The 16,992-nt window shown below is 38.4% G+C and overlaps 1 protein-coding gene across 4 annotated transcripts in view; it reads left to right on the forward strand.

The window, feature by feature from the left end:
- The window catches only part of CEP112 (centrosomal protein 112), a 154,521-nt gene that overhangs the window by 2,430 nt on the left and 135,099 nt on the right, over positions 1-16,992 (forward strand). For all 4 annotated transcript variants that reach the window (XM_083874642.1, XM_083874644.1, XM_083874643.1 and 1 more), the window contains exons 4-7: positions 3,509-3,590; positions 5,766-5,840; positions 13,316-13,363; positions 13,567-13,644. In XM_083874642.1, the coding sequence (XP_083730768.1) occupies positions 3,509-3,590; positions 5,766-5,840; positions 13,316-13,363; positions 13,567-13,644 (283 nt within the window). The remainder of the gene's footprint in view (positions 1-3,508; positions 3,591-5,765; positions 5,841-13,315; positions 13,364-13,566; positions 13,645-16,992) is intronic.

The raw sequence follows: 16,992 nt of genomic DNA on the forward strand, positions 1-16,992 counted from the left end.
AACGTGGAAAATCAAAGTCTGCATCTGTAGTCTAAGGCCATGATGCTGAAAGCAGCTGTTTTATCAAATACTTTGGTTTTTTCCCTGTAGATTAGAAATATAAACAAGCATACAGATGGTAGATTTAGAGGTTGTTCTATGATTATTGCTCGCAGGTTTTTTTAGAGTAAACAGAATAGTGGCTCCTTGCAGATAAGCAAGTTTTGCTGAGCAAGATTTAGGTTTTTGATTTGCAGCAGCCAGTGAGCTTAAACTGCATCCTTAGTCCCAGTCAGCTGAAAATAGAGCTGTTTACAGCAGGAAGAAAGGGATGAAATGTGGCATGTTATTAAGGCTTCTTTTCCTGTTGGCTTAGAAAGATGTCCCTGCAGGATTGAAGGAGTGACAAGCTGGTCATTCGGACACTTGGAAAACTTCAGCTCTATTCTGTCCTAATTTGTGGGAATCTTAGGTAAATTCTAGTTTAATCTACTGTTCTTAAGTATTTCCTTTCTGGATTTTCTTACACAGTGCAACTTTGTGCTGATTATCAAGATCTGTATTCCTTTTTTGTCCTTTATGTGGCTGGATTTCAGTCTTGGATGGAATTTCCTCTTGTTTGCCTGTTTTAAAGTCTAGTTAGTGTTTAACCTCTCTGAAATCCTTGGTGGAGGAAGCACTCTTAGACATGGAGTGAAAGTCCTTAGTAGGTGCTGTAAAAGAGGAAGTGAGTTCTGGTTTCATTTCATTGTGTTAGAGAAATACATTTTCAAGTTTAATTTCAGAACATCTATCCAACATATTGACCCTGTTTTTCTTTGTATTTACAATTTTGGATGAGCGATCAGTGCAGGTAAAAATGCAATATATTAAATATTTCTGGATGTGTAGTTTGTGGGGAGAGCCAGCAGATGGTGACCGAGTTCCACTGTATTCATCTCTCTTCTCTGAATGTGCACTGGGAAAACTGCATCCATGGAATTTGTGTAGCTGGCTGAAAATTTTGCATTCCAGCCGTGACTCAGTTCCTACAACATTTTCTCAGGGCAAAATAGATAATGTCAGTGAGACATGTTTGAGTAACTATTTGATATTCTTTATCTCAAGATTCTCTCTTTTCAAAGACCCAAACAAACAGAGAAATTCTTTTCATAGTGATTTTTATCTTTCAATACAGATAATTCTGTGTTGGACAATTTTGACTTTTCTGTATGAAGTTGTTTTTCTGCCTAAATAAAAACTTTAGCTAGACAAACCTTACTTGCAGACTGGGGCGTGGATTAATAAATCCAACCAGCTGGGGCTGCAAAGGTGCAGCTTTATTTTGAAATGTGAGAGGGTTTGTTTGAAAAATTCTTAGATTGGTTTGAACAGAAACCTGGGCTTTCTGACCCTAGGAAAATTCTACTCTATGCTTATAGAGTGTGCCTGAAAACATTGTTAAAGGTTGTTGTGTAGGCATGAAGGAATATTTACTAATCTCCTTTATTAGCAGCAATTTGCTGTCTCCTCCTGTGCCAGTTCCCTGCTTGGGCTGAAGCAGGAGGTCACAGGTTGATGTCAAAACTCTGATCATCCTTCACTCACCTGCAATGCGAGGAAAAAGAATTAATCTTGTGCTTTTTGGAGCCTGCCTCATATTAGCAGGAGGCTGGAAAATGGAGTGGACAGGTGGTACATACTTGATATGAGCAAAATTGTGTTTATCCTTAACAATCTTTCCAAATTCTGTTTGTAGAATCAAGTAAAGGGGCTTCCTTTCCAGTTCTTCTTCAAAAAAGCAAATACAGAACTAAGAATACATCTAGACTTTTGTCCTCCTTTTGGTCAATTTGAAAATTTTTAAGGGACCTTGGATTAGTTTGTGTATTTGTTGATATTCCTGAGTCTCTGAATGACGAGGGCGTGAATTCTGTTTTCCCTCATTTTTAACAATTGGAACTTTATTCCATTGTTAGGTAACCTGAGTATTGCTCAGAAAGCAAATCAGATAAAAGGGCAGGTTTACTCACAGGCAAAGATTTATCTCCCTTTAATTAAAGGTAATTTTGTGTCAAATGAAATCGTGGTAAGAAAAGCAATAGGCAGTCATTGTGCTATCATATTCCTTTTGATCTTTTTTACCCCTAAGACTTTGCTTATCTAAAATATTTACTGCTTTGTAATTGTTATTGTGCATCCATACATGTTGTTTATATGGGATTTATTGGTGCTGGAAGGGAAGGTAGGCTCCCAGTTGTTGTATTTCTCTGTTCCCTGCTGTTCTGATGAAAGCTGGGCCCCTGTGCTTCGTGAAAATATTGTGTTTGTCGTCCTAGAAGTGACTGGTTTATACTGTACATCCAGCAGTTGTTCTGTTCATAAACACTTCATTCATCTCAGAGTCTTTTTGGCATAGCAACCATCTCCTTTGCTGCCAGATGGAAAGGAAGGGAGGTATTGAATGGTCTGATTTGACTTTAATATAATATGGCCAGTCATAGGAAGGTGAAGGGACTAACAGGAGTTTTTAATTACCTTAATACCTGTGCATCTGACAATGGAGTATGTGCTGAAGGGTGTTTCACTACTGGTTTGGATCTTTTGCTGTATCAGCCCATCTAATAAATGCTTATAATTTTTGTTTTATTTTGCCCTTTTTTCCCCTGTTCTATGGCTGGGAAATGTCTGTGACCAGGTGTATCGGTGGCAATTCTCTTCATCTATCTGCTGATCTGCATTTCCCTTTGTTCAAGTGTTTTATTTACAACAGAAGCTTTTCCAGAAAATCCCTCTGCTGGACAGAGCACTTGGTCATGCTGTGCTTGTGTCCTGTCTTGTGGGCATTTCTTTACCATCCCTCATAAATTCCACTTTAGTCCATAAAACAGAAATGAAATGAAACCAAGGCAATCTTTATGACTTGTTCCTCTCCACCTTGGCCTTTCAAGCCACTGCCTTTGTACAGAGCTGTGTGTGTTGTTCTTGCCCTTTGTGTGTTATAGGATCATTTACCTTATTCTAACCTATTTTTTTTTGGTCTTAAAAGTCTCCCCTATGGTGCAACCAACCATCACCTTAATTCCTCTTTTTTCTGTGAGTCACTGGACTTCATCTCATGTTGTTTCATAGTCTTAGCAATTTTGTTTCAAAAATGTTCTCTGGGATCAGCCCTCTCCTTAGCCTGGATTTATTTTAAAATCCTTTGGGAGATGTTGGGTCAGGTAGTAAAAGAAAAGCAAAGAACACTTTTTAATGTACTGACATGTACACAGTATTTCTAGTGGTTTTTTTTTGGTGTGGGGTTTTATGGTGGTGTTTTTTTAATGGAACACTTAAAGCTTTTGTTTACCTTTAACATTAATTTTTTCTCTTTTTTTCCTCCTTTTTTTTTTTCATCTTTCCCTCTTGACAGTTATTTTCTTGTGTATGTTTTAACTGATTCTATTCAGTGATTAACATCCTTTGTGTGCCACAAGTTGCTGAAAATGAAACAAATGAAATGAAAATGAATTCTTCACTTTCTTCTTCCTCTTGTCCTTACTAACAGGGAAAGATTCAGTGAGAAGCCATCAGTAATCTCCTCCCATTGTCACCGGACAGATGAAGATGACCTAGGCACGCCACTGTCTGTAAGATGCTTCTCCTTTTTGTCCTAAAGCTTTGCTTTCCCTCAGCTGCTTTCATATATCCCTGTAAAGCTGTTATTTCCAGCTGTGTGGGTCAAGATCCCTGTGTAAAGGTACAGACATTTGGGAGGGAGTGATAGGGAGGACTAAAGCTCGTCAAAATCTGTCCTCTGCAGTGCAGGGGAAAAGAATTTCTTGTAGGATGCTCTCAGTTCATCCTTATTCTTGACCTCTGTTTAGTGTTGTTTCTGCTGCATTGTTTTCCCCGGGCTTGGCAACGTGCCTGCATTGACATCATCTTGTATTTTGCAATAACAGATTAAAGAAAGCTGCATAGATGCCTCTGGCTCTGCTCAGTGATGGTTGACCTCTGCAGGAGTGAATTTTGGACAGTTTGTTTCATCAGACTTTCCACACCGAGCATTTTGACTGATGAAAGGGCATTGAGCAGGCTTTGTCTGAAACCCTTTCAGTCCAAAATATTCAATGATTTTTTTTCTGTCATTGCAAGCTTTGCACTGACAATTACTCCTGACAAATGTATGATACCAAGAAATGGGCTGTTTACCTAACAAAATGTGCTCTGTGGCCTTGCAGTGTCCTTCACCACACCTGGAACAAACCCTGCATGAACACTGAATTTCCTGTTTGTTCCTCCAGCTCTGCCCACGCTCCATTCTTAGATTCTATCAGAGGAACAGTTTAGAAAGATTGCAGCTGGGCACAGTGGAGGATTTATGAGGACATGAAGTGCAAATAGGATGAACTGGGAGCTCTTTTCTGAGGAAATTTGTGTTGTGCAGCTGGAGTAGAGGATTAGCAAGGGGATGGTTTATCAGGGCAGCTTACAGGTGGGCAGAAATCAGTGTCTGTGCTCTGGGCTCTGATTGCTGTCAATGGATTTATGTGTGTGTTGATTGTATGTATACAAATGGAATTGAAATACAGAAATGCCATAATTAAAAATAAAACCACATGCTGGCTTCACTACATCTCTCCTTATTGGTTTCCTGTTTATTTTACTTCAGGAAGTGCTCCTTATGGAAGAGTTATTGTTAAAAAATATTATATTCTTCAGTTGAAACTCGGATTTGGAGCTTTAAAGTTTTGTAGGGGAGTTTTGCTGCTTTGCTTTGTTTATTTTTAATTATTTTTTTGCTGTTATTGCTGGCTCTGGCTGCAGCTTCCAGGTCAGTGTTAGACAAATCACTGCACTTCCCTGTTCTGCAGCTCCACGTACTGGATTCTCCTGTGATTACAGCTTTAAAAGGGCCTTTAAGTGAAATAATCCTCTCTTGCTTTGCTACTTTGGTAATGTTTGGCTGGCTGGAACAAACAGTACCTTGTTCCAATGTCAGGGATGTTCTGGAATTTCACAGATGTCCTGGCATCATTCAGACCCAGGTAGAGGAGCAGGGAGACTTTGAATAAACATTAAGAGCTGCCCCAACCAAGTGTTGATTCCCAGCAGCTCAAGCTCTGGTCACTGGATGCTTGTGACAAATGAGATTTAAAGCAGAGGTGCTGGCAGGCCCATACACAAACCTCACTCCGTGAGACAAAATAATTCAGGCTTCAATATTGTTTCTCTAAATACCTGGGGCAGGGAAAATGTTGTGTACCAGGTTCCCCATTAGATACATTAAATGTATTTAATTTATCTCACAGGATAAATATTTCTTCTCAGAGGGAATTCCTTGTTACTTCCTGGAGCAGAAATAACCACAGCCCTGGCTGGGTGCTGGAAATCAGGGGAGACCCCTGAGCTGGTCCTCTGCTTTGATAACCATCCCTGCCTTGCTGGGCTTTCCTTTCATTTTAAAATCTGTTTTTTTGTATGGAGGTGATCTCTGAATTCTGGATTAGCCCCAGAAAAGGCACTGTGGAGATGAATCGATGGCTGAAAATGGAGTATTTGGGGTTTTTTAGTAAGTTCACCCTCTGTAAAGGAGACCACTACTTTGGAAATAATTAGAGAAAATAAAGAAGAACATTAAAATGGAGAGCCAGGCTAATTTATCCTCTGGAAGCTGAGCTGTTTAGGTGAAAGCTGTCAGAAGTATTATGACACTATTAGGAAGTGCAGTGTAGCTATGGCCAAGTCAATGAGAAGTTTTATTTTAAATTATGTATCTGCCAGCATTTCTGATATTTTCATTGACTTTTTTTATGTTCCAGGATGATCAACACAAAAGAAACGTTTCATTGGATGATGATGACCTGGAAGCACGACTCAATAGTTGGAATCTTGGGGTAAAATAAACTGAGTACTTTACTTATTTATTAACTTGCAGTGGGAACTTCTCAGTAATGCAGTTTGCTTTCAGAGCTTAGCCAGCAAAACTTCATGTGGGAATCAGTCTTTTAGAAATGACTTGCTTAGGCTTGGAAAGGTTATTTATGAATGTATGAGAAGAGAATATTGAAGTTTTAAGTCATAATAATCTTCACATATTTAATATGGTTACTCATAAATCAGGCAAAATAATGGCTGCTGATCAAAACCAAGAGTCTTATTCTGGTAGAAATTCAGATTAATTCTGGATGACTCTATGACATTATTTTTTATTTATACTTGTATAAATGAAAGAAGAGTTTGGCTTTCTGTGTTTATTTTTTTAAACCAATACAGAATTTGTAAGCCATTAATACAACTCAGGTTTTTTTGGTCAGTGTGCCTCCTTTTGAAAGTGTTCAGAAGGCTTTTCTGTGGGTTCACCTCTTTCTTTCTCTTTTAATAATTCAAATTTGTTACTCTTATAAGACTTTATTCCCTTGGCTGTATTTTCTGTGGTATCAGTCCATGATAGTTCTAAGGTGACAATGAAGTACCTCTTCTCTGTAGCTGTAGCATAAAACACATTTTAATGTGTACCACCAAATCTTTCACCTATTTCATTAGGATTAATATCATTACAGCAATTTAGTTTTATTAAGACCACTTTGATTTTAATAGGGAGGTTTCTTCTTTCTTTTCTTCCTCATTTTGTGCTTATTCTCACAGAGTTGCAGCCAAAGTCAGGAGCGATGAGAGCGAGTTTAACTAAATAGTTCAGCCTCATTTTTTGAAAAACAATCACGTATTCTCATGTTGTCATTTTAATCAGCTGCCAAATGATCTTTATTCTTCCTACACTATTTCAGTCCAGAGGGATATGACAGCATTTAAAAACCTTGCCTATTACACTCCAGGTTTTTCATGGATGGCCAAGTTCTCTTTAGTGCAATCAGAAATGATAACAGAGACTATTAATGGTTTTCTGGCCTTCTTGGTGTTTCTCCTGCTTTTTTCAAGCTGAGGGTGGAGATGGGTGGAGGTGTCAGCATTGTACAGGTGCCCCAAACAAAGGTACAAGCAGTCACTTGCAGATTTTGGATATTTGGGCTGTATTATCCACTGGATGATAGGAGCAGGAAGCTGTAATACCTTGAGCTTTTAAAGCTGCTTTAAGGGGGAAAACTTGCTCATGGCCATTTTACTAATTACACCAACTGGTGCTGACAAAGGATCTCTTTATATCCTGCACTTTTATATCAGTGTCAATCTGCCTGCCTGCTTATCTCTTATCTCTGCCATTTTATTTGTATTTTATTTCTTTTCCTAATTGAAATTCCAGTTTGCAATCATGTTGTGTTGATAATGGCTGGTTATTAAACTGTGATGATCCTCTGCTGATACAGGAGCTCCCTGGATAACAAATTGGCTACCGTGGCACATAAATCAGGTTTTCAAGTCTCCTCTCCAGGGAGGGTAATTAAAGAAGTCGCTCATGAGAGACTTTGATTGCCTGATAAGACTTGTTGGGAGTTACCTGACAAAGAGGATTGGAGGCTGTAAAAAGAGAGGTCTGTGAGGGGTTGTTCTGAGCAGCGTTTCCCTGCTGTGGATCACGGCCTCCAGTGGGTTCTGAAAGGGTCAGGAAGTTTTAAGTGGAGTGTCACACTTAAAGAATATGTCATTGCTAAAAATAAATAATAAAAAATCCCACTAAAGGATGGCAGCCCCTTGGAGTCTGTAAGGCTTGAGTGTCAGATGTGGCTGCTGTTACTTGCAAGCATTTCAATTGCCACAGGAGCATCTTCCTGGCCTTTAATTGCTACTCCCAGCTACAAACTGTTGCAAAAACTTTATTTACAGTGATCCCACCTCAGATACAGAAGACCCTTGACCGAAAAAATACTTCAGTAGTGGGGGAAGGTAGGAAAGGAGACACAGAATGGCTTTCACTTTGAGCTGCCTGGGCTGAAGAACAGTTGTCTTGAAAGGTTTTCAAACTTCCCCTGGCTTTTTTTGCTTACACAAGTCTTTATACAAGGATTTTTCTTGCTAAGAATCTGTGTAATTTTAGGAAGCTGTGAGTGTTTCAGGCAAGTTTATATGGAGACCATGCTTTTATCCAAGAACCTGCAAATACCCAGCTGGATACACACATTAGTGAGACAATCCTGGTGTCTTCACTGCTCCAGCTTGGGCTTGTCTGCATTGAAATGACCAGTTAAAAATTGTTAATTTATTTTTACTGTTATCTTTCAGCTTCCTGCTTCTTTAATATAGTCTAAATTGCTTCTTCTTCAAAGCTCTTGAATTTTTAAGGTCACGTTCTGGGTGTGTTTTCAGTTTTTTATGATGTACCTACACCAGTGGTTGAGGGGTTTTTTTAATATTATTATTAAAATATTGTGAAAAGTTTTGGGAAATGCTTTTATAATTTCTCTACTAAGATGAGAGGTCAAAGCTTAACACTAATCTGGAGGCTTCAGATGTTTGTCCTTAATAATAGCATTTTCTACAGGAGAAATTTGTTGTGTTACTTTGCTGACATTGTTACTTTTTGTGAGTAATAAAAGAATTTTCTCATTTTCCTTGCAGTATTGCTGATTGTCCCTATCAAACATTTTATTATTCAAATTCTTTAGATTCTAATCAGGCATGAGTAAATGTTGGAAAAAAAAAGTTGAGTTTTGATTGTGATAAATTTTGCCTCTCATACATGGAATACTAATTTACACTCATTTTACATACATCATAAAGTGTGTTTTTCTTAGCCTGTATTGACTTTTATCTAAGCTGATGTGGGGTCTGTCCTTTATCAGGTGTTCATGCCTTGAAGCTGCATTTGCAATGTAGAAAAGCAGATAATCCTTTTGTGTGGCTGATAGAAGGGAAAAGTTTCAGAGCCAGGAGCTGAGAGAAATAAATACCAGTAATCTTTGGTCATGTTGTTACTTTCAACTTTCTTCGTCATTCTTCAGCCATCTTAGAATATAATATAAGTAACCCGGGCTAGGAGAATGAGAATAAGGTCCCTTCCAGGCCAGACTTTTCTGTGATTCTGTGGTCTTATCTCATCAACAGCTGTCAATAAATTTCTGCATGTTGTTGCAGCTCTAGTGCACTTCATAACTGAGGGGAAGGTGACCATCTCCTGTTTATATCTCAAAAGTAATTCAATATTGTGGAAGATGTGTTGCATCAGGAGAAGAACCTCCTTGGAAAATGGAATTAAATCACTTTTTAGCTGAGCTTTTTAGATTGTAGACAAACATAATTTTTGGGTAAGAAAATGAAAGTTACGTAAAGGAGGAGCAATAAATTAAACCCTAGCAAATTCTCACCTCACCTGCCTGTCTCTCACTCTCTCTTTCATGGTGACTGTGATGCAGTTTCATTTGTCACCGAATTGTGGCCAATTTTAGGTGTGACAAAGCATCTCTTTCAAACATCCCAGGAAATGCAGCACATCATTTTAGGTAGAAAGCACACAAAGAGATTGTACCCTGGGGAAACAGCAGCAAAAGGGCTTTTTAATCAGGGAGAACACGATTTTTCATCACTGGAATCCAGCCAGGACAAGAATTAACTCTTTAGCTTTTACCAGACATGACGTGGGACTGGCTGGACGCTCAGTCTTGCCCAGAAGAATTTGTCCTGGGAAATGTTATTGCCTAATAATGGTTTGAGAAGACTGAGAGCAAAGAAATTCAGTGGTTGGTGGCTGTGCTCCATTCTCCTCCCTTGGAGAAAAGAGTTGTAACACAGGGTTAAATGGATGGAGTGTTGGGAATTCCTGGGAGGCTGCAGCAGCAGTGGATGCTGTGCCTGCTCTGTGTGCTTGGCTCACATCTGCCTGTGTCTTTCCAGTCTAGTTAAGCTCAACCATTTCTGCACAAGCCATTTGATTATCTTTTGTTTGGTTTCTCAGTCTGGCTGCTTACTATAAACATACCTACTGTATATGTTGTGGCCTTGGAGGGCAGCAGTGCTGGGAAAACTTTCCCACAGTGAACTCCAAAGTGGTGTTGCGACTTCAAAAAAATAAATTCAACTTCCATGCTGACAAACAGTCTTCGTGTGCTTTAATGTCCTTCCACTAAGACTGCAGCAAGCAGCATTAAAGTGAACTTCCCTACAAATTATGATGTTAGATAAGAATGTCCTTACTCAAATTTCCTGAAGCTACTCAGCAGTTATTTCTGTAGGGAACATGCTGGCTGGCTGGGTTTGGTAGATTAAAGTAAGAATTTAGGGCAAGGTTCAGTGTAGTTGTTTACCATTTCAAAAGTCTTAAGTGTTCTTAACTCTTTCATGTGTGTTTTTGCCATCCTTGTTTTGAAAACAATCCCGTTTTGTCTTTGATGAAGCTTAGGGAGGAACGTGCAACGAGCCTGCAGATGCATGTGTAGGGGTTTTGTTCCCTGAATCTTTATATTTACAATATTCTGTGAGTGGACTGACACAGGCTGCAGTTGGGCATTATTGGAGATGACCATCCCTGGATAAACATCTCCCAAAAGAGTGGAACAGGACTTTGGAGGGGTAGTTTGGAACCATGACTTCAATGTTGTCACTGTTTTATTTACTGAGCAAAAGAGCAAAGCTTTGGTGGGAGTCTCTGGACTGGGATGTAGTACATGGATAGAAAACCTGGACAGTATTTTCAGCCTGAGGGATGGAATGTGATTGATGAGGGTGTGACTTGTAGAAGTACTTAAAGCTCAAAATGGGGCTTTTCCTGCACTGTCCTTGCTTTTGGGGGAAAGAATTGCAGCTTTTGTCAGGGCTTCACTCATTACTTGCATTAATAGCTTTAAAATTGTTTAACTCATAAATATTTAGTTTTGACTACTTTAGGTGGTTAAAATAAATAGAAATTGAAAATACTGATGTTACAAATTACGTCTCATTTGCCCAAAATGCAATTTTGGAATTTTATTTTTATGTACATTTCTGCAATACTTTTTTTTCAATTTAAGAAAAAAAAAATTAATGAAGTAGATGATCTCTGTTAGGTGATGGGGAGTTCTTCATGGGGATCTGATCACCCAACACCTTCACAGCTCTGGTGTAGGAGAAGGAGAAGGTGACCATTGCACTCCTCACAAATTGAAACACGATTTCTTGTCAGGCTGCCTAATAGAACAGGAGAATCCAAAATCTTTTCTACAAAGGGATTCAAAATACCATTTCTGTTAAGAAGTGGTATTTACAAATTAGAGTTCAGTTCTAGTTCAAATAAAGATGTCTTTCATGATGACATTTATTTGGTTCATACTCTTAAAAAAGCATGTGATTTACTGCTCTTCTCATGGCAGTCCTTCAGTTTCATACATATGTATTTTGGCTTGTCTTTGACCTTTTGCTTATTATTTTTAAATTTGCATGTTTCTCATAAATACAGACTTCTTTTTTTCTTTTTTCGGGGCATTCTTTATTGTGATATTCCCTCTTTAATGTGGTCTAATTTGGAGAACAAGAAGTTTTGCAGAAGACCAGCATGAAAAGAATGAATGTTGAGGCATTAAATGTTTACAGATCAGTTTAAGTGGATATAATCCACAACAAGTAACAAAGTGGGAACATTTAACTTCAAAGCACATATGGCTGCTGTTACAAAATCAAAAAATGCAAGACTTGGGCCCTACAAAGTATTAGAGACACATTTTCCTTCTTTCCCATAAACAAGTAGGATGTACCTAAGCTTTTCGGTTTGGTTTTGAAGTGAAGGCTGCAAACAGCTGAATGTCATGGGCAGATAAAGGATTTCAATTATTTGGAAATATTTACAACAATTTTTAGCTTTAAAAAAAAAAAGCCAAATTAAAGGGTGATTCTGCATGAGAAACAGGGCTTTGGGAAATTATTAAGCCTTTGAAATGTGGTTCTGCAACCTTGTCCAGATTTTACCTTCCACTGATGCCAAACTGGGGAGAACCTTGAGGTTCTGGCAAACACCTTCAGCCCTGGGGGTGATCAGGAGTATGGGCTGGATGGGGAAGTGGCCAAATTGTGCTGGGAGGGGCAATATAATACCAGTAAAATGTAGGTGGAAAATCCTATTGCAGGTACAAATGTGTAGGACAAAGAAAATCCTCCACAATTTTTCCAGTATGGAATTTTTATACCTTTTATTTCCCTCTCTTGATTTGCTTTTCCTTCCCCTGCACTGGATGTCCTGTGGTTGGTGCTCCAGGCTGATCCCACTCCTGTATTCCTCTCCTCACAATCTCTTCTATGTCCAGAATTCCTCATTTTGTGGCAGTTGGTGCATCCAGGAGTCCTCCACTCTCTGGCAGCTGCCCATGGATGCCAACACAAGATACTTTGTGTGAAAGAAAGTTTAGTGTGATTGTTTTAGTAAACACCCTGACAATGAAGAGGTTATTGTTAAATTATTGATTTCCTGATGCTTTCAGCTAATGTATTAAAAAATTGGATAATGCCATTCGTTGAAATGGAATGTATGTATTAAATGTGAGTATGTGCAACAACTTCTGGGTGAAATATGACAACTCAACACCAGACAGAAATCCTACATCACCTTTTGGGGCAGGAAATGAATAATACTGTATCAAATTGAAATTTCAGAGGGATTAAGCCTCTTTTCCACTGATAGATTCAACACACAAATTTATTTCATACTACTGCAGAAAGTGCAAGCATTTGATATATTTGCCATGCCTCGTAGATCAACCTAATCCTACAACATTTTCTTTTTTTTTAATGTGTATTGCAATCTCATTCATATACCAAATCTCACTGCCACATTTAACAAGATTATACCCTTGAAAGCTTTTTTTTTGGGCATTCTGCTTTCTCTGTGATGTGATGTTTGAACCTCATCGTCTGAGAAAATGAGAAAGATAGAGCTGGCTGATAGAGGAAGTGGGTTGGGAACAATGCTTTGTATCCAGTTCTTAAAAATAGTGTTTAAGAGAGCTGTTTTAATTATACAGCCATGTTAATGAATTATTTCCTTATGTTTTGTCTCTATAACTTACATGTGTGGCTATAGTTTCAAGGCACTCAACTGGAATTTTTAAAAGCACTAGATTTTAATCAGTATAATCTGTAAGCACGTTGTAGCTTTATCCTGATTTCAATGAGAATTTTGCCAATAAAGTTGGAAATCTTTTGCATAAGATGTATGTAGCTGCCAAATATTTTTCTAATATGCACTGATGGAATTTTTACAACTACAAGAGTTGAGAGGGAAAAAAGTGCAATTTTTTGGTCCATTTACATTATCAAAAATTGCTGAGTAGATTTCCAACCAAATGATCTCTTAGGAAGATTTCTTGTTTCTATAACTTTTAAGGCAAATTGAAAAATCTCACCTGTGGCTCTTTGAGTGATGCAGTTCCTGTGCTAAGTGTAGTTTAGTTATGATGTCTTGGACTAAATCAGACATTTGTTGACATTGCTGATTTTTCTCTGCCTTGTTTTTCAGTTAGAAAACCCCAGATACCTGCGAGAAAAACGAGTGCCAATGACTGTGGTAGGTATTTATATTCCCTCAATATTTCAGAAGGGAAATGTTATTTTTATGGTTTTTTAATGTTATTTCTATGTTATTTTTATGTTATTTCTATGTTATTTTAATGTTATTTTTATCTTACTTTTAATCACTGGTCAGGCTTGATTGTGCTGGGATTTACTTGTTTTGACTTCACTGGTTGTTTTGAACTTTTTCTTCAATAGATGACACCAAAAATTTGCCTTGGGCAGGGCAGCCCCTCTCGGCACCACCACGCGCGGTTCCAGATGCCTGAGAAAGAGGTAGGATCCTTTTAGGGCATTTTCCTTGGAAATTGGGCATTAACAAGGAAGTTATTGTAGCAGAAAATCTCATGGAAGAGAAATTTGCTGAAGTGACAGGGCTTGTCATGAAATACTTCATGGATTTCCCCATCATTTAGGGAGTAAAAAAGACCTTCTGAACACATTTACCGGTCCTTTGAAGGAATTTTTAGTGGAGAGAAGTTTGAATTCTAGGAGTTTTCCAAATTACCTTTTTAATAGAGGCAGTGAAACCTTTGATTTAGTGAGGACTTTTGTTTACTTTCTATATACCTTTCAAAATTAGCAGTTTTTGACCTTATTTCTGGTAAGATCTACATTATTTCTGTATTTACCTCACTGAGCTCCAATCCTCTTTTGGTCATTTGGGGTTTTATTTTACTTCTGTGTAATGTTGTGAATTCCTGAGATTACTCTCCGATCTTGGCTGTCTAATTCTCTCACACCATGGTTTTTTGCTTTGAATATGTGGAAAAGTAAAATTTTGTGGTAGTTTTCACCTTTTTCATGCTTTGAGGAGTTGACTGTGTGAGATATTTTGTCACAAGCTTCTCATTTTATTTAACACATTTCTTTTTTGAAAGATAGTGAATTAATGGGCAGAAAAGGAAACTCAAGGTATATTAGGAAAACAATTAACAGAACCCCAAACCCAACCAACCAATCATAAAAAATTAAGGAAAAAGACAAATCCAGCACTCTGCTCTGTTTGTCTTCAAGATTTCTGATTTCAGCCATGTGCTCTTGGAGAATTGAGACATCTGTACATAGTTCCCCACTATCCAGAAGGACTAAACCCATAAAAATGAACCAAATATGTCTGCACTGGGGAGGAAAAGGCATCATCAGCAAAGCAGGAAAATATTCTTTCGTTTCCTTGGTGTCTTGTGAGTCCACATGGATTGGAACTGTCCTAAAGTCACTTTCGTGAAAATTCAGAAAACATCTTTAGCAGAGAATACAGAGGAGGGTAAAATCAGTTGGCAGATCCTTCAGCTGTTAATAAAATAATGTGTATGGAATGTTTTCTGGTGCTACCTGGATGCTCAAACAAGCAGCTGCACACTCCATGTGCCTTTCACTTTCTCTGCTATTGACTGTTCTTTTGTATTGACTGGTTCAAACCACCAGTGCCTCAGGATGAGGCAAGGTTTCATAAGATGTGAAAACAGCCCAAGAAATAAATAAATGGAAAGCACAATGTTGTCATTTAAACAATATTTTCAAATTAAATAAACAGGAAGGCATGCCAAGGAGCTACATAAAATACCCAGCTAATACTTTGCTAGTTCAGTGGAAAAATCCTCTAAGCCACACAGTAAAAAAATCCAGGACTTTTTGCTAATGGTGCTCAACTGTGGGCTGGTTTGAGCTGGAAAGGTTACAGACAGTGTTTCACAATCACCATGTGTGTGCTATTAACGAGAAAACTTAAATGTGTTTTCATCTGATTTTGTTTGTGAAGCTCAATTAGGAATAAAGTCCTTTTCATTTATAGAATGTGAATGTATTAACAGAGGAATGGTGCTGTACAAAAGGGTCCAGGGGAACCTTTAACTGTTCTCAACCTCTTTGTAGTACAAGGGGAGAACATAAAATAGGATAACTGTGGGGTTTTTTGCTTTTAACCTTTAGACCTTTGTTCATAAAGCATTCCTGCACCTGTTTAGAGTCTGTAATGCTGAACACATGGCCATGAGCAGTGATAACCACATCACAGCCCTGCGAGAACACCGATGTCATCAGGCAGCGGCTTTTAGTCATCTCTTCCCCAAATACTTCTGACATGGATTAAACCATTTGGGAAATGGTCATTACTGAAAAAAATCATGGCTTTAAACAAGGGAGAGGCAGCCCAACAGGAATAAATCCATGTTCAGCAGGACAGCAAAGCACGACAGATGGGGTGATTGGCCTGTCTTGATAAAAAGGGAAAATGTCCCTTTGAACTTCACCTCTGGCCATCCTGTGTCACCCAGAGCTCCGCGAGGCAGAGGAGGGGGAAAGGAAAAGCCTGATTTGTGATTTTTCAGAAAAACAGATTCAGCACCATTGCTAAGATACAAGTTTGGAATGAGAAAATAAAATCAGCTATGTTAATAAACTGATTTCTTTTAATCTTTCTCAAACAACTAGATTATCTGATATATCACTTCAAGACATTCTGGTGTTTCTTTAAAGAAGTTCCCTTTCTGAATTTTTCATTTTGTCAGTCTTATTTATTCTTAGCATTTTTTTCTCAATTGCCTTCTGTTTTATTATTTTGTAAGCAAAGATGTTTATTTATCTTATCTCAACTGAGGAAACCTAAACAAGTCAGAAGCATATTGGAAATAATTTTCACTTTCCAGTTGAAGGTTATACCTGGAGTAAATTTGTACTGAGTTGTGTACCAGCTCTTAGTTTATTTATTTTTCAGACAAACTGGGAAGCTCAGTGCTTTATGCAATAAATTGTGAAGCTTCATCTGCCTGGGTTAACTGAGAACACTGAGTGTTTCCAACATTTTTGTCAAGTTTATCATTGCACTCCTGTCACTCCTGTTTGGATTTTTGGGAATGAAGTGATAGAGCCTTTGGACATTGGAGCCACTGGTGCTTTTCCAGCCTCTTGTGTGCTAAAGCAGCAATGAATGGATGGGAGCAGCTGGGGGAGGAGGAATTCTGGGGAAGGCAGTGGCTGGGATTTCAGGAGAACACCTGTGGGACAACTTCCAGCTGTTTGTTACGTGGGGTGATGGGGAATGAGGAAGAGGAGAGTAAAGGAGAGATGAGAGATGTGCTGTGAGATAACAGAGGACATAGAGAATGGGAAAAAGACCTATTTTTTTCCCCTCCCTTCCCCTGAAATCCATCTTCATGGATCCAAGACCAGAAATAAGATAGAAAAAGAAGAGTGTTTTATGGGTTTATGACTAAAGAAGTCTTATCTTGAAGGATGCAGCCTTTTTAAAAAGCTATTTAGGGCCTTCATCTCTGTAATCTTTATTTCTGTTTTTCTCTTTTTCTCCTTTTATTTTGGGAGTGAGCACTCCCTTTTACTGCGTGACACAAATTTTGTTTATAAAGATCATCAAGCCATTTATATGGTTTTACTGCACCAGAAGTGTTGGGATCCAATGATATATTTACATGAAGATAAAATCTGCAGTGGTGATACAGTTAAGTCGTGGTCTGGCTAAAAGGGCTCTGGATTGAAGGTGTTGAAAGCAGCAGATTTACTGTGCTTCTCACTTATCTGGCAGGAGATTATGGCTTGAAACAGAGCAAATTGCATGCGGGCTGTGATATGGATTTCCCCCAAGAGGAACCATACAGAGGATGTAGG

Source organism: Zosterops lateralis (assembly GCF_965231275.1).
Source record: "Zosterops lateralis genome assembly, chromosome: 18".
NCBI classification, from domain to species: Eukaryota; Metazoa; Chordata; class Aves; order Passeriformes; family Zosteropidae; genus Zosterops; species Zosterops lateralis.